Consider the following 23,309-nt stretch of genomic DNA (forward strand, 5'->3'; position numbering starts at 1 on the left):
CTTTAAATCCTGGTTTGACTGTTTACTGAGCTGAGGCCCGAGGCATGTGGTTTCATCTCCCTGAGCTTCAGTTTCCTCATTTATAGAACGGGGTAGCAATACCTCTCTCTCAGGATTAGAGTGAAGATCGAATGTAATTATGTGAAGAATGAAATGTTGACACACACACACACACAAATCCTAGTACAGTGAGCTGACACTAATCGTCGCTATTGTTGTGGGCATTTACTTGAACCACGTCTCTGGATCTGAGAGAACAGATAATGTTTACTGGGCAAAGCATGCTTTGTTGCTGATGCTGCTGTTAAATTTCATTACACTCTGAATGCTGTGTTTGCTTAATATCTGCCTATCCCCGCGGGACTCGGAGATCCTGGAGAGCACAGCTATATCTCTCTCGTCCACCTCGAAATACAGGATGAGCACAATGCCTGGCATGTTGTTTCTGTGCTGGTGACCCCAGTAGGCTACACGAGCACCCTGGGGGTAGCCAATAAGTCATGACAGGGGTTTGGATACAAGGAAGATGGAAAGTGGAGGTGCCAATAAGAGCTGTTCTCCATTGCATGCCTTTGGATTACCATGAAGGTTACAGGGCTGAAATACGAGTTGAAGTGTGAGATGATCAGAATTAAGGCCTCCGGCGTGCTACCAGGCACAGCCAGGTGTGTGAGAATAATTTCACCCAGTAGTATGGAGGATATCTGAACGTGTTCGATCTTTGTGGTTCTTTTGGGGGAGTTTTTAAGGAATTAGTCTGTGGTTTCATTTCCCTGGATGGAAGTAAAGTTTTCCCCTATTTACTAAATTTACATTCCATGACATACATGAATTGAAGTCAGGCAATTACATACATGAATTGAGTAGTCCTGTCAACTGAGTGGATTATTTGAGGTACTCCAAAAACAATGTTTTGACCCATGAGACGAAATTCTGTCCTCTCCTTGACAATCATGGATCTGTCTGGTGCTAAGAAGATTTATAGCTTTCCAGAATAATGAGAAAACATCCGCAATCGTGACAGCCCAATAAAGAGGGCATGCTCTGAGTGGGGAAGCTGCTCTGGGGCCAGGAGGGCTTGGTTAAAAAAAGAAAGACCCACAATAGAGCACCTGAAATTTGCTGATCTTCTGAGGTGTAAGAGTCAGCTTCTTAGCATTACCCAAAAAAATGAAGAGACTAAGCTTCCCAGTGAATGTCAAAGGAGACATGCTCTGGAACGAATCTGAGTGGATATTATATTGCTCTCCCTCAATCCCGTCTCTCAGTAATACCAGCCAGTTTTTGCCAGAACACGCACACTGATAGGTGTGAATCTGAGTCCCTGCTGAGTTAGTCAGCTCTACGTGTCTTTTCACAGAAGGAAGAAGAAAAAAGTCTCTGCGAGAGAAAGGACCAAATCACAAAAGCCAGCTTGTTAAGAATTGCTGGTGTAGACATGGAGTCTCTCAGAGACTTCCGCTCTGAGCTGGTACTATTTATTGTTTGTCTCTGACAGAACTCACAAGGAACTCAAGTGGAATTGATATTTTTCTCGGAATAGAGTCTATATCTGCAGATTTAAAGAAAAATGAAAATATATTTAAAAGTAGGAATACATAAACCAGTTTTTTTAGCCTAAAAAAAATCCATGATTCCTCAGGAAGTTTCCAGATGAGCGTAAATGAATATAAAGGCATGTCCCGACATTTGGCCCACCTGAGTAATTTATCTTCTGATTTGTGACAACACTGTAGACACGTTTGCGTGCTCCTTTAAGTGAATTCACAGTGCTGAGCCATGGCTTATGATTTCTATCACCATCACCATTGATTGTCTATTATTAATAATTAGAAGCTTGTTTTGATCAATCGTGGTAGCCAGCACTGGAATCCTATTTTAGAAAGCTAAATATATTTTTAAGAAAAACCTCTGGCTATAGCTTCAGAGGGTAGTTGTATGAAGAGTAATATTAAGGCGTAGTTTCAGGAGTGAAGACTGCCTGAACTCTAGGAGGACAAAAGAGAGAGAAAAACAGAAAGTGTCATTAAACGGTAATCCCATGATAATGTTCTCCAAGTAGAAATGTTCAGTGTGCTCACTTGTGACTGTTTTTGCAGTGACAGCATGACAAGGGGCGTTTGGTACCAGCCTACTACCATAGCACTTGCAGAATTTTGTTTGTTTCTTCGTTTTAAGATTTTACTTATTTATTTTGAGAGAGAACATGTGCACACGTGGAAGGGCAGACGGGGAGGGAGAGGGAAAATATCTCAAGCAGACTCCACTTGGAGTGCAGAGCCTGACATGGGGTCAGTCTCGTGACCTTGAAGCCATGACCTGAGTGGAAACCAAGAGTCGGACACTCAACCGAGTGTGCCATCTGGGCTCCCTAGGACTTTCGGATGTTTTAAAGAGGTCCGATGACCCGCACTTAACAACCTGGAAGGCACTCTTCTTTTTTTATGTGCATGACTGTGTTCAAACATCGTAAAAGGGCTTATTGTGGAAATTCAGGATATCGTTTAATGAAGGCATCTTTCACAGAACTGTGGATTTCACGCTCTTGGCCTGGCCAGCTCTTTTAACCAGTGCATCTGAGTCCTTTGGGGCCAGTTTTTGTGTGCAGTTTGAGGGTGTTTTGTTCCCCTTTATAGCAATCTTCTGTTCCTGGGAGCATTTCTTTGTTTCCAAAACATAGTTAGTACTCTACTACACGGTGAGGTCTTACCCCCTGATTGTTCTGCTGAGGCTCTTCCTTGCTTCAGTGACCCCCTGGGTTTCCCAGAAAAGGCAACACAAGAGTGAGAAAAGAAGGGACCCTGGGGCAGGAAAGGCAGGCTGTGAAAATGCCACCGTAGCCAGATCTGCAAATGAGCAAGTAGACGCAACATTCCTAATCTTCAGTGAGTGTTGCTCCTAACTTCTCCCAGCTGGCAGTCGGGGTCACTCTTCCATCACTGCTGTGACTCATACCAGAGAGCCTACCCCTGCCCGGCCAGGAGTTCAGGTCAGTGACACGGCATGTAGAAACAAACGAGGCAAAACTCAGGATGGGCCCAGGCGGGACATGCCTCCTGCTCTCAATGGTGCAGTATGGCCTTGAGACCTAAGCCTGACCCGCCGCGCCTGGCTCAGGGGACTGGCTGTGGAGGGAGCCTGCCTTGGCCCTGCCTTGGCCCCTTGTCACCTTCACTTCTGACTTTCCTGTCTCAGCCCTTCTGCAGATTCTGCGTGACCAAAAGAGACCCCTTCCACTTGGGGTCTCCACTTTTTATCCTCATTAGGTTGGGGGTAGCGTCCATCAGTCGTTGCCTTGAGATAGAAATCTATGAACCAAAAAAACTTGAGAATCACTTCTTTATTTAAAAAAATCCCTCTTCTTCAGAATAAGGATAGGCAAACATGAAAACACACAGCCCTAACACTTTGGTATACTTTTGTCATTCCTTATTTGTTTTTCTGGGTGAGTGCTCCTCCCCTAAAAAGATTTCCTCTAGTCCTCCTGCAGCAAAAAGTGATTTCCTTTTTTGTTCTCCATAGCATCATTTGTATCCTTGTGTGGGGACCTGCCCAGTGCAGGAGCTGACTTGTATATCGGGTGGATCTTTGCATCTGCTCGAGGCATCAGCAGAGCGTTGTGGATAGCCAGATGGCAATCTGTCACCAAATGATGTTATTTAGTATTTATCTCTCACAAGATTGTGGTGATAAGATAGTTCTGTATCTAACACTGACTTTGTATGGTCTCTGTAGAGGAAGAACTTTCTCCCCCCTCTACTCTCCTGGGCCCTATAAATTAGACTGACAAAAGACAGATTAACTGGAGAAAAATAAAGTTGGTTAATACACGCATCATGGAGACATGTAGGACTACTCAGTGATGAGTAACTCAAAGGGCTGGTTAGAACTTGGGCTTATATGGCATCTAAATAAAAGAACGTAAGTTCAGAGAGAGGTGACAAGACCAGAGAAAAGGACTTTGACCTTCTGGGGCAGCAGACTGTGGGAAGGCAGATCTATGGGGGGAACTGATGGAAGATACAGCTGGTTAGTTGAGTTTGTTATGAAGATCCCCCTGGTGTCTTTGTGTGTCCGCCTGGGTTGTACTGTTGTCTCTGGTGATTAACTTCTGTCCTTCCTGCTAGGGAGGGTAGGGGGGCTGGGAGGGACATCTTTACAAATCGATGTCCTGCTTTAAAACAAATGGGGAGGGGCGGAGAGCTTTTCTGGTATCTGCTTCTCCGCTGCTGCCTTCAGCTCAAAATAACCCTCATGCCCCAGTAGCCTGTTTGAGGGTGGCATATTCTGCCGTCCTTCAACACCTCGTACATGATTTGCAAAGAAATGTTTATTGAATTGAATTAAACTGAAAGCAAAGGGAACCCTGACCGGACTCTGCGAAATAATTTACCCTGTGCAGCGGACCAGATAGATGGAACATTCTGGGAACTTCAGACGGGCCCAGAGAGAAGGTACCAGCTGAGCCGGGAGGCCTGGGCTCCTCAGCTGGCTTTGCTTCTGCTTTGCCTGCAGGGATCACATCTTCCTTTCGGGAAGTCAGGAAGATATAATCAAGAAGTGGCTAGAAAAACACACGTCAAGGGAAGTTTAAAGCGTTATACAAGATACAAGGGTGTTGGTACTTCCTGTACAAGCTGCGGTAGCAAACGTTTGCAATGAGCATTTAGGCAGTCTTGGCTCGTTGGTCTTAAATACTGTTTATGCCCCACATAAGTCCACCGTAACACCTGTACGCACTCCCTCGCAGGTACGAATTAGGAGCTGCTCTGTTTATCGGATGGGCAGGAGCCTCGCTCTGCATCATTGGTGGAGTCATATTTTGCTTTTCAATATCTGACAACACCAAACCTCCCAGGTATGGAAAAGAGACAGGAACGACCTGTTAAAATTATTGCAGGTGGGGCAAGTTAGAGATCGTTCACACGATTCTCAGAAGAAGTCCAAAAACTAGGATTGGTAAAAGTTTGGGACATATAGTGAAGGTAATATTAAATAAAATCAATACAGTGAATAGAATAAATATACAGTTAAAGTTAATTTAAAGAAAAAACGAACAAAAAACACCCAGAGCTCTACCTTCTTACACTCCAGAGCCGTTTCTGTGAGCAGAACTATAGGGCTTCCTGCGTAAACTTCACCGTTTTTATAATTTATATATAATTATAATTTATATATTGTATTATATATATTATATTTTATAATTAATATATAATTAAAAGCCTCCTCACTTTCACATAGAGAATCCTGACGAAGGTCCTTCCAACCCCCAGGGTCCAGGAAGATGGGTTTTAAAAGAGAAAAACTGAGCAGATGAACAAGCCACGCGTTTCTTCTGCTGAATTCGCACTAACTGTTCAGAAATGACAGTGAGACAGTTGGGTGGGTGGGGAGTGGCGGCGCGGGAGAGGAAGGGAGAAAGCCCACTCCGAGTCACCAGGGTAGGTCTGAAACTGCTGGGACAGAAGCAGGGGGTGATGGTTTCTGCTCTCCGTGTACAGGAGGATCTCCCAGACTATGTTTTGCTTTGCAGGATGGGATACGCCTACAACGGGGCCACGTCCGTCCTGTCTTCTCGGACAAAGTATCATGGCGCAGGAGGAGATTTTAAAACCACAAACCCCTCCAAACAGTTTGATAAAAATGCGTACGTCTGAAAAGACCACCGCTGCGAGCTGTCCCGAGTCCGTGTGGAAGTGAACTGTTCACAGAATGACCCCCCCTCGAGGGCCTCCTCTAATTCACACTCCAAACTATTTTTAAAAACATGAATTTGGAGAATTTGCTGATTGTGTGGATGTCAATGTTCTAATCATTTTCTGTTGTGGCTTTCTATAAAAAAATAAACAGGTTATTTACAGGATTTGTACATATTTTGTACATTTATAGAACGTGAGAAGAATTTAGCACCAGCGGATCCAGTGTGTGTAACGGAGCCTTCTCGATCATTCAGACGTGACATCCTTTGTCCCCATTCCTGGTTTCTCTTCCTTCCTATATTAAACAGAAGGTGTGTAAGGAGCGGTGTCTTATGAACAGTGTGGGGAAGTCTGAGGTTGTTCCCCAAAAATGTTTGGGTTGAATGATCAGGTTACTGGTTGTGTCTCGACAACTTCCAGTTTCTTATGCCTGTTTGTCACCACTGTGATTCGCAGTGACCGCTCAAGGGAAGGCTAATGGGGCCAGGACATTGCCTGGCACGTCCACCCTAAAGAACCGCTTAGGCTTCTCTGATACAGAAAGCAGACTGAGGGCTGGAGTGTCAGTATGAACCTGCCTAGAGACGCTGGTCATGGTTGACTCGGGGGAGGGTTCCAGAGCCTGCGTGGCGCCTGCCTTGCTCACAGTGATGGGTGAGTTCCGGCGTGTCTCCGGCCCTGTGTGCACAGCCACTCTGGGAAATGGAGAGACTTACCATTTTTCAGGGCACGTAAGTTGCCCCAGGGGTCTCTGAACAGCGTGAAAGACTGAAAAGGGAAAAATCATGTTATTTGGAAGATGCTCAGTGGGAAGAAGAGGAAATGAACAAGTTTGTTACTAAAAAAATGATCTCTGTATTACATATATACATATATAATATGTAGAAATATATGTGAAAATATATAAATATGTAATATATAATTAAAATAATATGAATATAAGATATATATTATATATATAATATTTATAAATATCTCTTCTAGGGATACAAATGCAATGAAAGCCACAAGGGGGTATTAGGTGCTACAGGCCAATGTGGGGGGCAGGATTTTATGAGTGTGTGTTTAGAACCAAGTTTTTTATTTCAGAGCTGTGCTGAAGGTACTAAAGGTAATGTTCAGATTGTACTGAAGTGTTCTAGCTCCTGAAGAATTTAGGGAAAACACAGAAAAGCTCTGCTGGGAACCACCAGCGTGTTAGCTGTGCATCGGTGAAGGGAAACACAGGATGCAAAGACAACTGAAAGGAACCACATCTCCGAGGAGGACAGCCTGGTAGGTTGAAAGAGAGGAGGTCAAGGAGTGGCTTTTGCAGCCCAGACGGGCCGACTTAATTTAAATACTGGGTTTGCATAGCAGAGCTCATCCCATTTCCGCACCCCTTTCCACTGGGTGTGGAGACGCGGAGCAGAGACCCGGGTAAAGCTTGCTCTTTTCACCTTCCAGTTGTATGGCTTTGGGCAAATTACTTAATTCTACATTTCTCACACCTTCAGGATGAGGATTATGATAAATACCGTTTCCCAAAGTTGTTCTGATTAAATGAACAAATGATGCATGTTAGAAAAGCAAAATAGGGGTGCCTGGGTGGCTCAGTCAGTTGGGTCAGGGCTTGGGTCGTGATCTCAGGGTCCGGGGATCGGGTCCCACGTCAGGCTCCCCGCTCAGCGGGGAGTTTGCTTCTCCCTCTCCCTCTATCCCTCCCCCTGCTCATGTACTCACTCTCACTCTGTCTCAAATAAATAAAATCTTAAAAAAAAAAAAAACCAAAACGCAAAAGAGACCCACATACTTCAATAAATATCTGTTGGAAAAGTGAGTGAAAGAGTCCAGGGGCCTGTCTTCTCGGGCACGGTGTAGCTCTGGTGTGTTGCTTATTTCCGTCCTCCTATATGGAAATTTGATTTGGCATTTATTAAAGTGCTTACATAGAAAGTGAGTGCATTTCCATAAAACGGCCCCTGTGGGAAGTGCTTAAAATGTGCAAGTGGACAAATGAAAAGGTCCCTTGGGGGAGGCGGGGGAGGGGCAGAAACACAAATGATTGTGGCTTCAGATCAGGATGTCGTGTGGCACAGCTAACAGGGCGAGCCGGACCTCCCAGCAGGGTAAGTTTAGCTCCGAACTCATCCTTAATAACTCAGCCGCAGTCACAGTGAGGTAAGGGAGGGCTTTACTTGAAAGGTTGGCGAACTGAAGAGATCCAAGACCAACAGACTCTTAGTTAAAATGTTAGTTTTGGAATGGGGGGACGGTGGGGACAGAGTACAGATAGTACCACAAAGTAAAAAAAAACAAAAAAACAAAAGACAGCTTCTATGAACTTTCTGACCACTGACAACTGTGAGGAACAGAACTAATTAGTTTTGAGGTATTTTATAATATGGGTGGGCATTTGAAGAGTGGGGAAAAAACCCGACATACACATATGAATCCAGTAATGTCTCAATCTTTGCATATTCTGATAAATTAATTGACATTGAAAACAGTTACATTTTATTCATAAAATATCCAAGGTAAAGACTATACTTCAGAAATGGTATTTAACGTTCTAAAATAACTGTTTTAATAACAACATGCTTACAAGGGCTCAAGTCAGAGTATGGTGCACATACTTCGGGAAAATGTATTTAACTTAGCCCAGCTCTATTTCTATAATTCTAAACTTATTTCAATATGAAAAATAACCAATCTACTCTTAAGATTTCACCGATTCCACTAATTCAATTTTAAGCATACTAACGGAATTTTATAATAAAACACTTCCAGTGTGAAATGGACATAAGAAAGAAATATTAAATAAAAAGTTTTAATTCAAACCGAAACCTGCTATAAGTTTAAAAAAATTCACTTAAGAATTAGTTGAAAAAATACACTTAAACACTAGAGAGTACCGTTCTAAAGAAAAAACTTTTTATGACTTCAAATGACATTAATTTTAAGCAGCAGAAGTCAAACACCTCTATATGCTTCAAAATACTGTTGACAATTTTTGTTTTCCGATACTGAATTAGGTGCTGTTATAGAGACCCTTGTTCTTGGGATCAGCTTCCGTGTCCTTGTGGGAAATACTGTAAGGCGGGGGCGGGGGCGGGGGGTGAGGGTCTTGTGGGCAGGTCGCTGGAAACCTGCCGGTGTCTTCACCTTGACCCCCTTGAGGTGGTGGTTACACATCTGAGGAGTCGCTCCAGTCGGTCACTGTCACTAAGCTGCTTTTCAGGGTGCTGGATTCATCTTGAAGTCCTGTGGAGGGAGAGAGAGGAGGAGGAAGATGAGCTCCAGTGATCAGACAAGCCTGTAAAAATCCGTCATTTGTCGCTCGGTGTCCAGGTCTGTTGGCTAATCCCCACACCCCCAGCTCCCATAGGCTTGGAGGAAGCTACAGGGCCGCGAAATGGCCACATCTCCAGGGAACCATGAGGGACCCTTATCTAGAGGCTTCCATTCAGCATCTCTCCTCTGTATTCAGCCCAGGGTCAGGATCCTTAACCGCGCTTAGGAACGCTCTGTTGCTACTGACTCTGAGTGACAGGTGTGAAGAAAGGAGGATAAAATTATAATAAGCCAAGGAGGAGCTAAATGGTAGATATGGGTTTTCTAGGGTCGATGGGCTTCACTAGGAAGCACAGATAAGCTAATGATGGGCACCATGTGAGAGCAAAGGTTCGGGTCACATTCTGGGGGAGAGGAAAGATGACTTGGAGAGCAGACAAAGCAATGGCTCATCTTACAAAGTGATGTGGCGAGAGATCTCACTGAAAATGGGAAGGACAGGGAGGTTTGCATGTATAATTTAAAGTAACAGATGGGGCGGGGCGCCTGGGTGGCTCAGTAGGTTAAAGCCTCTGCCTTCGGCTCAGGTCATGATCTCAGGGTCCGTGGATTGAGTCCTACATCAGGTTCTCTGCTCGGCGGGGGGCCTGCTTCCTCCTTTCTCTCTGCCTGCCTCTCTGCCTACTTGTGATCTCTCTCTGTCATATAAATAAATAAAAATCTTAAAAAAAAAAATAAAGTAACAGATGGGGACAGGAAAACACCCAACAGGAGTCCTGAGAGCTGTCCTGAGAGCAGAAAATGAGCCACACCCCCATCTGTCTTAGCAGGACATCAAGAGTTCAAGTCTAGGGGCACTTGGGTGGCTCAGTCATTAAACGTCTGCCTTTGGCTCAGGTCATGATCCCAGGGTCCTGGGATTGAGGCCCAAATCGGGCTCCCTGCTCAGCGGGAGGCCTGCTTCTCCCTCCCCCACTCCCCCTGCTTTTGTTCCCTCTATTGCTGTCTCTCTCTCTCTCTCTCTCTGTGTCAAATAAATAAACAAAATCTTTTAAAAAACAGTTCATTTCTAAAGTTGATGCGCCTGGAACCTGTAGTCTGACTTACTACCGAGAGACATGGTGGACCTCGGGGTTCCACACAGACCCGAGGGCGGGCGCTGCAGCTGGGGGAAGGGCGCAGACAAGCCCTTCTAGATGACCTTTCACCACGTGCAAGAATTACTTTGACAAAAATTACAAATCACATTTTATAATTTTAAAAATGAACTATATTGGGAGTTAAGTTACTGGACTTAGCCAGACCCTAGCACTCATCCAGGAACAATGTCAGCTCCTGGCCTCCTCTCTAATTCATCCCACTGGCTACAGTGTTGCAAGAGAAATCTTTCCTCAAAGAAAATAAAGGGAAACATTTAATATGTAAACAGATTAACACAGGAAGACTGCCAGAAGAATGGCCCCATTCCGGTGTAAGATCAGAAATTTTAATTTCCGCGAGGCACCTGCATGCGGAGAGTAACTGTGTGGGCATTTTCAGAAATAACATTAAAATTTATTAAAGATTTTATTTATTTATTTGAGAGAGAGACAGTGAGAGAGAGCATGAGCGAGGAGAAGGTCAGAGAGCGAAGCAGACTCCCCATGGAGCTGGGAGCCCGATGTGGGACTCGATCCCGGGACTCCAGGATCACGCCCTGAGCCGAAGGCAGTCGTCCAACCAACTGAGCCACCCAGGCGTCCCAGAAATAACATTAAAATTTAAAGACTAAAGTTTTGGTCCAAATTAAATACACCCAGGTTAAAGGACTCTGAAGAGGAGTAAGTGTGCACAAAGCATATGGTATTTGTTATACCAGCAGCGTTTCTGTCCGATGCTGTTTCAACACAGCTTCGTTAGGTATTTTTAAAGAGGACCTGAGTAACTGGAAAACGGGCAGCGCTTTAAGGCGCTCGAGCCGCCAACCTTCTGCATGTGGCCCCTTCAGATTAGATGCGCCCCAGGCACTTGGCACTTGAGTCGAATTTGCCTCATTCTTCACAGGGAGAGGTTCCTTCAGTTCTCTCCCGGTTTTCTTGCCCAGAGATCCTTCCTCCTCTGAGGACGAGAGGTCCCAGTCGTCATCATCCACGTCCGCGCACTGAAAGAAAGGCACAGAAATGCACGGCAGCCGTGAGCTTTTCTTAAAGACGCGGCGCATGCGGGCCTCCACTCTCTTGGCCAGACAGGGCCACTGACACCGGATGATCTGAAGCTGGGGAACCTCGGAGATTCCATGTCTGGTGATTTCTGGAGGGCAAGGAAATGGATTTGGAAATCTGCGTATTGTAGGACGACAGAACCACCTCCTTGTTTCTTGCCATGGAATTTCCATGTGTCCTACCTACTCTACCGGCCATGACTTTAGAAAATCTCGGAAACTATGTTGTAGCAGTAAAGCTGGGCTGGTCCAGGGGCAGGAGCTCTTACGTCCGGGATAATCTGATCTTGAACCTCAGGTCAAAGCTGCTGGGAAGGTGTTGGGGACTTTCCTCCACTTTGGGAACAGAGCTTGGGCTCGGCCCTCATCTCTCTGATACCTTTCTCTGCACACTCCAGCTCCCACGTGGGGCTAAGCCCCCAAAAGTCCCCATCTTACTGTCAGGTCCTGCTGTGGACCCGGAGCCGAGGCCCAGGTTCTAGCCAGTCCTAAGCATCCGGCTGCAAACTCGCTAATACTTGGCTGCATCAAGCCAGACACGTGATAGGAGTTTGAAAATCTGTAAAGCCTGAGAAGCACGTGATGCCTTCTTACCCACTGTCGTTCCAATATCCTGGATTCTCTACAGAATAGAAAGAAATGCAACCATCCTGCAGACAAGGTATGGTATACATCTCAGCGGCTGCCACTAAATATCTGTTTGACATTTTGCTACAAGAAGTACAGTTATTAAGGTATATTAGTTAAAAGATGAATCTCTCTGTATGGTTAGCGAGCAAGTGTGATTTTACCTTTAGTTCTTCTTTTAATTCTTTTTTGATGAACGCCTCAGCAACGTTAATCCCACCAGCTGGCTTATTCACATTTCTGTGATTTGAAACCGTCTTTTCAACCTTCTCGGTTAGTGTTTTAATGGTGGTTCCTGTGTGACCAACAGAAAATAGGTACGGTTTAAAAATATATATATATATCTTTTCCGATTCCAAAATATCTTGAACAAGTGACTTTGAAAGAGCCTGAGCATTACAGATCATCATGTTTATTAAATTAAAATCAGTTGATATATTTTGGGGGTTGAAAAAAGTTACATTAAGACATATAACTCCTTTTAGAAAAATCATGATCCCCTAGACCAGAAGCAGTAACATGTTCTTTTTTTTAAAAGAATTCATTCATTTATTTGAGAGAGGGAGAATGAGAGAGAGACAGCATTAGAGGGATTAGAGGGAGGAGATCACAGGGAGAAGCAGGCTCCCCGCCAAGCTGGGAGCCCGATGCAGGACTCGATCCCAGGACCCCAGGATCATGACCTCAGCTGAAGGTGGTCGCTTAACGAACTGAGCCACCCAGGCACCCTAAGGTTTCATTTGAATCAAAGAACAATGGTCTCATTCAAGCTGTGGTCAGAAACTTTAATTTCAGTGAGGTAGTCTGTAGGAGTAGAATATTCATGGGGGTATTTTCAAAAACAGTACTACTTTAAAATTAATTAGTTATATCTTATGTAATTATATAAATTATATAAACAAAAACAAATTTTATAATTATATAATTATAATTATATAAAATGATAATTATATGAATATAAATTGTATAGAGTACAATAAATGAATTCTGATATGTTTAAAATATATAATTTTTGAACTGCATTAAACAGACTTTCTTTCTTTAAGAAATGACCGTTCAGCCCCACTTCTCTTCAGCAAACGGTCAGCAGCCGCACACTTGGCTCTTCTGCTTCTTTAAAACCAACGCGTCTCCCAGGCGGCCCGGGGTCTGAGAGCAGCCTTTCTCACAGACGCCCGGTGTGTGCGTGGGTTGCGTCCCTCCACGGTCATATGATGATGTTCTCATCCCCAGTATCTCACAAGGTGACCTTATTTGGGGAGAAGGCCTTTGAAGAGGTAATCAAACTCAAGTGAGTTCGTGAGGGTGAGCCCGAATCTGGGACCACTGGTGTCTTTATAAAAATGGGAAATTCGGACACAGATGCATGAACGGGGGAGAGTGATGGTCCCCTCCAAGCTGAGGACAGAAGCTTAGACCAGATCTTCTCCGCATGGCCCTAAGAACCAGCCTAGCAACCCTTGATTTTGGCCTTGTAGCTTCTGGGATGGAGACAAGAAATTTCTGTTTTGAGCCACGAGATATGTAGTACTTTGATCCTACAGTCCTAGGAAACGAACATATCTAGGCACCCCCAACTGCTTCCTCTCCTTCCACCTGAGCGTCAATTAGCTGCTAAGCCCTGGGCATCTTCCTTAGGCAGCCGTGGCTTCTGGGTTAGCCCCCTCCTTTCCTTGAGCCCTTTCTCAGCCTCTCCTCCCAGTGCCTGGTGCCCCCACCCCGCCCCGGGGAACCACTGTTCCCTAACAAAATTTCCAGAAGGATTTTTAATGACCAGAGCTCACCTGCGGGCTTGGGAGAAACATCGGAGTCCTCGATTTCACTTCCCTCGGTCCAGTCCGTGTCGCTTCTGACCGTGTTCTTCGCAAAGGTACACCTGTTGCTTTTGGAGGACGGCGCAGGAAGCAAGTCTGGGGATGCACATGACTGGATGACGTCATCACCGTCCAGCTCTTCCTCTGAACTGAACGGAGGGGTCCTAAACCAATGAAAACCCAAGGATTTGGAGGAAAGAAATCTTTTCTGAGGTAAAACTACCCCATCTTTTAAAATAGCATCATTACTTATAATTTACCTCCACGCTGTACTTTACGGGGCGCTTTTATAGACACAATCCCACTTGTTTCATCACATGAATTAGCACCCCATTTTAAAGTGGGGGGGATGGGCTAGTGGAGGATGGGCATTAAGGAGGGCACTTGTTGCAACGAGCACTGGGTGTTGCAGGAGGTCACAAATCACTGGATTCTACTCCTGAAACCAGTATTGTACTGTATGGTAACCAACTAGAACTTAAATAAAAAATAAAAATTTTTTTTAAAAAAGGGAATTGTCTATGCATAATGTACATATGGCCGACAATAGTTAGGTACACTTGGAAATTGTTGGGTGAGTGTTTTTTTTTTTTAAAGATTTTATTTGTTTATTTGACAGAGAGAGATCACAAGTAGATGGAGAGGCAGGCAGAGAGAGAGGAAGGGAAGCAGGCTCCCTGCCGGGCAGAGAGCCCGACGCGGGACTCGATCCCAGAACCCTGAGATCATGACCTGAGCAGAAGGCAGCGGCTTAACCCACTGAGCCACCCAGGCGCCCTTGGGTGAGTGTTTTTTTAGCCACAATTAAAAAAGAAAAATTAAAGGTATTTAAAAAAATAAAGTGAGATGTTCATAGCAGTGTTCATTCATTCAAGAATATTCTTTGATCACTTAAATTTTTCTAGACAATGTCCCATGAAATAAGGTTCCTATGAGATTTTTGTACATGAAAAATGCTTTTGAAAGGTCAATCATCTTATTGTCTCCATTATAGTCTATTTATACTGTCCTTATTCTCTATATAATTTATTTTGTCTCTATTATATATACACAATGCCTCAAGAAGAGATATTTATAGCAGTAATGCCTCCAGAAAAAGTCGATGATGAAATTCAGTTATGATGAGATTAGTTTTACTTATAATTAATAACAATAATGTACCTATAATTTATTAAGTCCCCATGAAGGGCCAAGCCCTGAGGTCAAGCTCTTTTCTTTTCTTTTTTTCTTTGTAAAATATAAATCTTCTAATTTTTATCTATTTTACTTTTTTTTTAAAGTAGGCTCCATACCTGATGTGGGACTTCAACTCATGACCTTGCAAGACTTGTGTATTCCACTGACTGAGCCAGCCAGGTACCCCTAAACCCTTTTCATATTTATTTATAGACCTGTGTTGTGAAATAGGCAGCATCGCCCCATTGAACAGATAAGAAAACAGGCCTAAACAGGTAAGCAAGTGAATCAGTGGTACAAGTTCATGAGTGATGGATCTAGGATCCTTAGTATCCTAAAAGGGCCCAGGAGAGTAAGGTCTAGAGCCATTCTTGATGTCTGTCAGAACACCACAATATCATCTGATTATACTCTCAAGGATCCAGCCACTAAAAGACGACATCAGTCTTTGAATTCATCGTCTTATTGAAAATCATATTGACACAGAGGGGAGAACAATGGAAATGACTGGGGGTGGCCCCACTTCTTAGTGGAGGCCACAGGGTGATAAGGGCTATTGACTTACAGAGAATCTGATGAAGACACAAAGACATGTCACAAAGGAATAACGAATGGTGACAAATGAACTGCGATGTTTAATAGGGTTTTAGTTAATCACAGAGCACCTACCAATTTACAACAAAATGAATGTTCAGGGGAAAGAGCTTTTTAAACGCCCTCTCCCCACTCCCAAGTACTCACGTAATAGTTGAAGACTTTCGGGGAAAATTATCTTCTATGATATTTTTCTTAATTCTAAAACACAAAAGAAAACGATTCCTAAATGGCACAAGCAAATAATGTAATTTTCAATATAAATTTCTATGGAATGGGTAATTTTTCCTTTTGAACATTTGTTAAAGAGAATAAGCTACAAGAAATGGGCTGGTACCAAGGACAGGCAGGTAGGAACTGAATGCGTGGCGCTCTGCTGGGGCAGACGTTACTGTGGGGAGAATGTCTGCGTGGCCCCACAATCCACGTGTTGAAGTCCTGACCCCCCAGGGACACTCTCTGAAGGTTGGGCCTTTGGGAGGTAACTACGTTTATTAGAGGTCATGAGGCTGGGGCCCTCATAAAAGGATTAGTGTCCTTTTAAGAAGAGGTCCCCCTGTGGCTCTTCCTGCCACAGGGGGACACAGTGAGAGGGTGGGCCATCTACCAGCATAGAAGCAAGCTGTCACCACAACCTGACCATACGTCATGCTGATTTCAGATGTCCAAACTCTGAAAGTGTGAAAAAACAGCTTTCTGTTGTTCAATCCACCCGGTCCATGGAATTTTGTTAGAGCAGCCCAAGCCGACAGGGATAAACATGAGTACAAACATTTTAGGGTCAAAAATACTCACTTTGGGACAGACGTCCTATCAGTAAAAACAGGTCTTTGTCTTATCAACTGTCTGCTTCTGGGAGGAAGCTGCACAGCCTTGGGTATCTCTCCATTGGAAAGGGTATCCACTTGAGGAACGTACTTATCTGGAACGGTACCATCATTCATGAATCTCCATTGCCTTCGCGATCAGTGAGTGAAGCGCACAGGAAAATACTACAGTACCATCTATGCTGGCTCTTGATACCAAAAAGCTCTTGGCTTTAGAGTCCACATGACAGGCATTTTTTTTTTTCAAGATTTATTTATTTGAGAGACAGAGAGAGAGAGAGAGCAGAGGAAGGGACAGAGGAAGTGAGACTATCCAAGCAGACTCTTGCTGGGCATGGAGCCCGATGTGGGAGCCGAAACCAAGAGTCAGATGCTCAACCCACTAAGCCACCCAGGCGCCCCACCCTTTTTTAGTATTAAAATTAAATCCAAGACTCAACCTATAACGGTCCAAACAGTACGAGACTTGCCAATGAAGTTCCAAAGTCTGAAAACTGTTTAAAATTATAAAAGGCAACAGGACTTCTTTCCTATGTGCAGAAATGACATGGCGGCCAGTGACGGGCTTACCTGAGGTCAGTAAGGTTCTCTCCTCAATTTTACAGCTGACCTCATGTTCAAGGAAGTCTCGAATTTGCTGAATGTTGGGTATATGTCTCTCTCGTTCGTGTCTTGCTGATTCCACAGTTCTTAGCACCCTGCTGAAGTGATCGCTTGGAATTCCACGTATATCCTGAAGCAATACAACGTTAATCTGATTAGCCTGGGACATTCTTCATCTCGTGAGCATTTGTCAGCATCAACGGTGCCAACCTTGTCCTCACTGCTGCATCCGAGGGAGGGGATGCCCCGACATAGAACACAGCATTCTGGCCTCCAGAGGAGCTCCCAGGGCAGTGGGACATAGAGGGGGTGTGTATGAGTGCACGGGACTGGTTAGTGGTGCTAGGCGGTGGGTGCCAGGACCGAATGCACAGAGAGGGGTGTGGGGGGTGTGTGTGTGTGTGAGAGAGAGAGAGAGAGACCGTCTAACCAATAATGCAAGCTGGGCCATCAGGACAGAATGAGTGCACAAGAACAGAACAGATATGCCTTCTTCTCTTCTCTGATCCTCTCCTATTGAGAAAACCAAATACAACACAACCAGCGAACGTTCCCAAAATGAATGAGCTTACCGCATTAATCCCCAAGGTTTCCAGCTTCTCTAGCAAACTCTGCTCCAAGACGTTCCTTATTTCCTTGGTGAGGGAGGGGTTACTCTTCAAAGCTTTCCTTAGGTGGACCTTGCTGTGATTTAATTTCTGTTCATTCTCCCTTCCTGAAATAAGGTTTACAAAGTGTGTTAAAATTTTAAATACATAAAAGCTCTAAGTAGAAAATGGCAAAACACCGCTTTTAAAAATAGCAAGCAAGCATTTTGTAATGTGATAAGGTTTTTAGATTGTTTAATCATTTATACGGTGCTGAAGTATCACAACTTTTAAAAGTATCTTAAGTAGGCCTCAAAACTTTGTCTTTAAAGACTCTTTCTTGGGCACCTGGGTGGCTCAGTCATTAGACATCTGACTTCAGCCCTGAGTCAAGAGATCGGGGGTTCCTGGGATCCAGCTTGCATCAGGCTCCCTGCTGGGCGGGAAGCCTGCTTCTCCCTCTCCCACTCCCCAACTTGTGTTCCCTCTCTCGCGGTCAAATAAATACAAAAATAAAATCTTTAAAAAAATACTCTTTCTTGATCCCTTAACTGTATCATTATTAGATGAATAATGTAAGAGAAATGTCTCTGCAGAAGCACAGTAGAAAAAAGGAGTTCTTTAGACATTCAATGGTCCATCCTGAAATTATTTTACTACTTTCTGAAGAATTCATCTTGCCTAAATCATTAGAATTTATGTATCATTTTTGAGGAAGTCTGATTTCTATTAAGTAATGAAGTTTTGATTTAATAAGTTTGGTAGAACTTATTAATTTGATATTTTGAAATTGATATATTTGAAATCGTTAATTTGAAATTGATAAAAATTTCAAAGTGTGAAATTATCCCTCCCAAAATATGTACCAAGAAAAAGAGGATAACAAGAGTCTTAGGAAAAGAATATTCTGTTTAAAACAACCCATCATTAAAAGCAAAGGAAAAAATAAATGGCCAGATTCCCCTAACTTTTCCTTCCCTGTTCCTTTCATTCTCCCACTAGAATGGGTGCCGTTCAAGAGCGTTTGGGGAAGGGGAGTGACTACATGACCCTGAATGGAGTCCTCTGTCCAAGCAGAGGGAGGGCTTGATGGAAGAGGCTCCTTCCTGGGCTGTTCTGACCCTTTGTGAAGGTGCAAAGCCAGGCCTGGGAGAACACGATGACACTGCTGTCATTTGGAGTCTTTCCCCGAACAGGAGCATTTCACCCACCCCCCCAAAGGTGGTGCCTAGTGCCTGTGCCGAGTTGGTCTGGGGCTGCAGGGGCCCAGCCGCACCCACCCCGCTAGACGGGACTTGTAGGGACCCACGATGTTCAGACTGACAGAAGATCCACAACAAAACGCTGCAATGTCTCAGACTTTCTCTAAACTCTCTAAAATTCCAGCAGTAAAGAATAGTTCTGTTCATGAATCCACACTTTTGCTGAGGGCAAAAGCAGTTCAATGAACTGCGTGTACATTAGGTAGGAGGAAAAATCCTGCATGTTAATGCTGTTCTCTAATTTAGAACTGTGGTTTGAGAAACCGAAATTATGAAATTTTGTAAGATTATGCATTAGTAAAAATCAAAAGTAATCCTGAATTTTTCATTCTCAGCATTCATGCTGCTTTCTCACCGATGTTTTCCAATATTCTGGAGCCACCTTAGAAAAAATGCTTCTGGGGGCCCCTGGTCAGCTGGTCAGGCATCTGGCTCCTGATTTTTGGCTCAAGTCATGATCTCAGGGTCATGGGATGGAAGCCCGCATCGGCTCTCCGCTCAGTGCAGTCTGCTTGTTCCACTCCCTCATGATCCTCCCCACCTCACCCCTGCCCCACTCACACTCTTGCTCTCTCTCTTTCAAATAAATAAAGTTAAAAAAAAAAAAAAAAAGCACTTCTGTCTTGGGAACAATACAGCAAAATCCAGAGGGCTCAGCTGCAGCCGTGGCCGTGTTACAGACGTTGGTGACTGGCGCATTAAGTGTAGAAAACCATCGAGGGTGAACAGCGAGAAGAGGTACCAAGAGATTGCCCAGGAGTCATGGTGCTACCATAGGAAGATACACAACTCCCGCCCTGTTCACACAAAGGGAATTTTCGGGCCAGTGCCCAGGATATAAAAAGAACTACACAGAAGCACAGCCAGAGAGACTCCAGGCTCTGTCTGCTCCCCAGGATCCGGGTCAAGAGAACTGAATTTGTTTGCCGACTGGGTTGGGTTCACCCTCAGCCCTGATGATAATAAGCTCCTTCTGGTGACTGAGTTTCCCAAAATGCCTGCAAATTAAACATTTTCCCTCTTCTCAAATTTGCATTATATGTTGATGCTTGCTTTGGATTCGTTTATGGATAATGAGAAAACTCTTGATAGGAAGGACTCTTACGAGGCTGGGGCTGGTCAGGGGGAACCAAGAGAAAGAATGTAGAATGGACAGGAAAAAAAAAATGAAGTTTTTAATGTAAAGGTGGAATTCATTGCTGGAAAGCCAATCACAACGGAAGATTTTCATCAAAGCACGTACTGCTCACCAAGATCAGTAAGACAACGCTTTCCCAGGCAGGTGGTCCAACATACAGCAGCCCACACAAGTGATCATTTCTAGCAGACGTACAATGTACCAGTTTTGGTGAACAAATAGTTACAGCACAAACCAAAGAGTGAAAAACAAACACCAAAAAACAATTTCTGAGTCAGAAGGGACATCAAAATCTAGCAATCAGTCTTCTCATTTTTCACGTGAGAATGAGAAAACCAGAGAGGTAAAGACACTGCTCCAACCCCCGCCCCTCCACAAGTCCTGGACCAGCATGCCTCTGTCCCCTTTGTTCTTTGCGGTAAACTGTGGAAAGCTGGAAACCTGGGCTTGAGTTCCAGCCCTGTCACTAATTAAGCTCAACAACTTGGAGCACGCTCCCCATCCCCCTGTGTTTTGAGTTCCTGAACAATGAAATGGCCTCTGAGACCCCTGCAGGCCCACATTCTAACATCCTATAGAACGGCAAGATCAAATACGCCTCTCCAGGATTGTCAGAAGTGTTAAGGATGCAGAAATGGTCATGCACGCTCTGGGTAACAGCCCCCGTGCTGTGCACGCCATTGCCAAAATCCAGCTGTACAGGCATCATCTGCAAAATGTTAGCCCAGCTGAGGAACTTTCTGATGGCAATTTACGTGCTAGCGGCTTGCTGACTCCACAGAGCTCCTGAAGGACTCTTGGGGTCACTGGCTTCTGTAACAGCCCGCTGGGGACTCAGGCTGGTCTGGCTTCAGCCCTTGTCTCTGTCCCACTAGAGCTGTGTCTAAACACATGGAGGGCGGCAAAGGTTATTTTCTTTCCCAGTCTGGTGCCCTGCATGCGGCAACGACAAATGAGGGCGTTTGCTGGCGGTGATCCCAAACTCACACCTTATGTGGACTGGGGAGAAGAATTCTACAACACAGCCAGAAGGATGTCGAGGGTCTAAGTGGGGGCCCCGAGGGGTGACAGTGGACTAAGTGAGGATGGTCTCTAGGAATCTAACAGACTTGTTTTTTGTTTTTTTGCTTTTTTAAATGAGTGTGAACTTGAGACTCTGTATAACCTCCTGGCGCATTTCATGGATTCTGCTGAAAATAAGATATTTGGTGTTCCAGACATCAATAAATAACATGTATGAGGGAAAAAGCATATTACTTGAAAGCGAATGGAAAATAAACATTGCACAGATACAATGGACGTGCCTGAGTCACGTCTCGCTTTGTAGCCCTGTTAAAAATAATTTGGGAAGGGGCGCCTGGGTGGCTCAGTGGGTTAAAGCCTCTGCCTTCAGCTCAGGTCATGATCCCGGAGTCCTGGGATCGAGCCCCACATCGGGCTCTCTGCTCAGCAGGGAGCCTGCTTCCTCCTCTCTCTCTGCCTGTCTCTCTGCCTGCTTGTGGTCTCTGTCTGTCAAATAAATAAATAAAATCTTTAAAAAAAAAAAAATTGGGGAAGGGATGCCTGGGTGGCTCAGTTAGTCAAGCATCTGCCTTTGGCTCACATCATGATCCCAGGATCCTGGGATCGAGTCCCATATTGGGCTCCCTGCTCAGCGGGGAGCCTGCTTCTCCCTCTGCCTGCCGCTCTCCCTGTTTGTGCTCTCTGACAAATAAATAAAATCTTAAAAAAATAATTTGGAAAAAGTCGTCTAGAGAACACAGAAGTTATAACAAATATGAAGATTTACAAATTGGAATGTATCATTTTTAATTCTCTTCCTAACACAAAGGGTAAAACCCAAGTTCATACAAATATTAACAATTTGCTTTCTCCTAAAGAAATAACATAGGGTGTCAATCCTTATCAGTGTTAAGGAGAAAATGATGGTAAGCAGATTCAAGTATAATTGTTTCAGAATCTACGAGTCTGGCATCAGGAAATACTCTAAATAATGTGCAATGATTTTCATAAACTTCAAAGATTAATTGACAGGAAATAATTTTGAGAGCTGCTGAATAAAATGAATAAGCCACAATGACTTTAATTATCTCCCCAAACCTTGAACTGTTCCCAAATTTCACCATAAAGACATTATCCAGGGGTCCCTTGGATGGTTTAGTCGGTTAAGCCTCTGACTCTTGTTTTGAGTTCAGGTCATGATCTCAGGGTGGTGGGACCGAGCCCCTGCATCAGGCTCTGCACTGGGCATGGAGCCTGCTTAAGATTCTCTCTCCCTCTCCCCCCATCGACCACGTGTGCACTTGCTCTCTATAATAAATATATCTCTTTTTTTTTTTAAAAGACATTCTGCCTACAAATATTCTACATTGGGAGCTTAGACATGCTTTTCTTGCTATTAAAATAACATGGAAACGGGCAGCTCACCCTCTCATTTCACAGATTCAGGGTGTGAGAAAGAACTCCTATGCTAGGAATATTTTTGTCTCATCTGGCGCACAACGCATATGTGTTGACTTGCCCTCTGACCAGAAAATATCTGCATTGACATAAAGACTTCGTTTTTTTCCCCCAAGTTCCCTAACACAGGAAGGTCTTAGTCACATGCTAAGAATACAGTAAAGCAGGGGAAAATATAACAGCATATTAAAGGAATAAGATAGAAGAATACTACGGATGGATTGAAAACATCATCCCCAAACCTAAATGTCTTCCCTAATTGGTGTGACAACCACTGGAGCATCAATTTCAAGATTTGGGTTTTAACATCTCAATAGAATCTATGCAGGTAGAAACCCTGAGTGAGCCCTTGGTTACCTTTTTCTTCCTCTGAAAGCTCTTCTATGGTTTCCAGTATGTGCGATGAGAATGCCTGCTCTATTAACAAGGAAAAATAAGAATAGTACAAACAGGACATACAGCAAAGTAAAATTAGTTTCCTTTCAAACAATTTTGAAAGATATAGTTTCATGGTATTTTAATCATGCCTAAAACAGCAGAATTTGCTGGGAAGAATATGGAGGCAGTCAGTTAAAGCTGGTCCCTTTTTCATGGTATCTGCTCTTTCTGTGCATATTCCATTAATTCACACCCCCCCACCCCAGGGAAATTACATTTTCAGATAATTACATCATTTCTCACTCAGCAACCTCGTGCCTGATGGGATTCTTTTAAGACACAAGGTCACAACTGCAAAAGGTCTTCACTTATCGCCCCCCCCACAATACTTTCCTTATAAAATATTTTGATGAGGTGGCTAAAGAGGAAATTAATTAAACTATTTCAATTCCCAAAGATTAAAAACATGATGAAATGCCGAGGCCCTGGGATCCCCACTTCTCACTAGCCTCTAAGGTCTTCAGGTGGGAGGACCAGGATGGTGAGAGAACAGGTCAACCCAGGGTCAGCAGCAAGATGGGGACCCCATTCTTAGACATGTCTGTGTCCCCAAACCATGGTTCACACCTCCTTCTGCTCCCAGAAAGCCACCAGGACAAGGCTGTGGACAG

At 44.1% G+C, this 23,309-nt stretch overlaps 2 protein-coding genes and 1 long non-coding RNA gene across 8 annotated transcripts in view; 2 read left to right on the forward strand and 1 right to left on the reverse strand.

Moving 5' to 3' along the window:
• Window positions 1–5,863, forward strand: part of CLDN10 (claudin 10) — a 117,751-nt gene extending 111,888 nt beyond the window's left edge. For all 4 annotated transcript variants that reach the window (XM_044249967.1, XM_044249968.1, XM_044249965.1 and 1 more), the window contains 2 exons: window positions 4,751–4,858; window positions 5,534–5,863. In XM_044249967.1, coding sequence (XP_044105902.1) covers window positions 4,751–4,858; window positions 5,534–5,657 — 232 coding nt within the window. In that variant the 3' untranslated portion in view covers window positions 5,658–5,863. The remainder of the gene's footprint in view (window positions 1–4,750; window positions 4,859–5,533) is intronic.
• Window positions 5,864–8,132: 2,269 nt separating this feature from the next.
• Window positions 8,133–23,309, reverse strand: part of DZIP1 (DAZ interacting zinc finger protein 1) — a 51,595-nt gene continuing 36,418 nt past the window's right edge. For 2 of the 3 annotated variants that reach the window (XM_044249972.1, XM_044249970.1), the window contains 8 exons: window positions 17,386–17,528; window positions 16,781–16,943; window positions 16,179–16,305; window positions 15,531–15,584; window positions 13,584–13,777; window positions 11,964–12,094; window positions 10,938–11,112; window positions 8,133–8,942 (listed from right to left, as the gene is read on the reverse strand). In XM_044249972.1, coding sequence (XP_044105907.1) covers window positions 8,866–8,942; window positions 10,938–11,112; window positions 11,964–12,094; window positions 13,584–13,777; window positions 15,531–15,584; window positions 16,179–16,305; window positions 16,781–16,943; window positions 17,386–17,528 — 1,064 coding nt within the window. In that variant the 3' untranslated portion in view covers window positions 8,133–8,865. Of the gene's footprint in view, window positions 8,943–10,937; window positions 11,113–11,963; window positions 12,095–13,583; window positions 13,778–15,530; window positions 15,585–16,178; window positions 16,306–16,780; window positions 16,944–17,385; window positions 17,529–22,617; window positions 22,678–23,309 lie in introns of all 3 variants that reach the window. The other variant, XM_044249969.1, reaches the window with a different exon arrangement.
• Window positions 14,384–19,012, forward strand: LOC122907193. The gene is made up of 3 exons (XR_006384700.1): window positions 14,384–14,395; window positions 14,897–14,969; window positions 18,998–19,012. It is a non-coding gene; the product is annotated as an uncharacterized LOC122907193 (long non-coding RNA).

This window comes from Neovison vison, chromosome 5, assembly GCF_020171115.1.
Source record: "Neovison vison isolate M4711 chromosome 5, ASM_NN_V1, whole genome shotgun sequence".
Classification (NCBI taxonomy): domain Eukaryota; kingdom Metazoa; phylum Chordata; class Mammalia; order Carnivora; family Mustelidae; genus Neogale; species Neogale vison.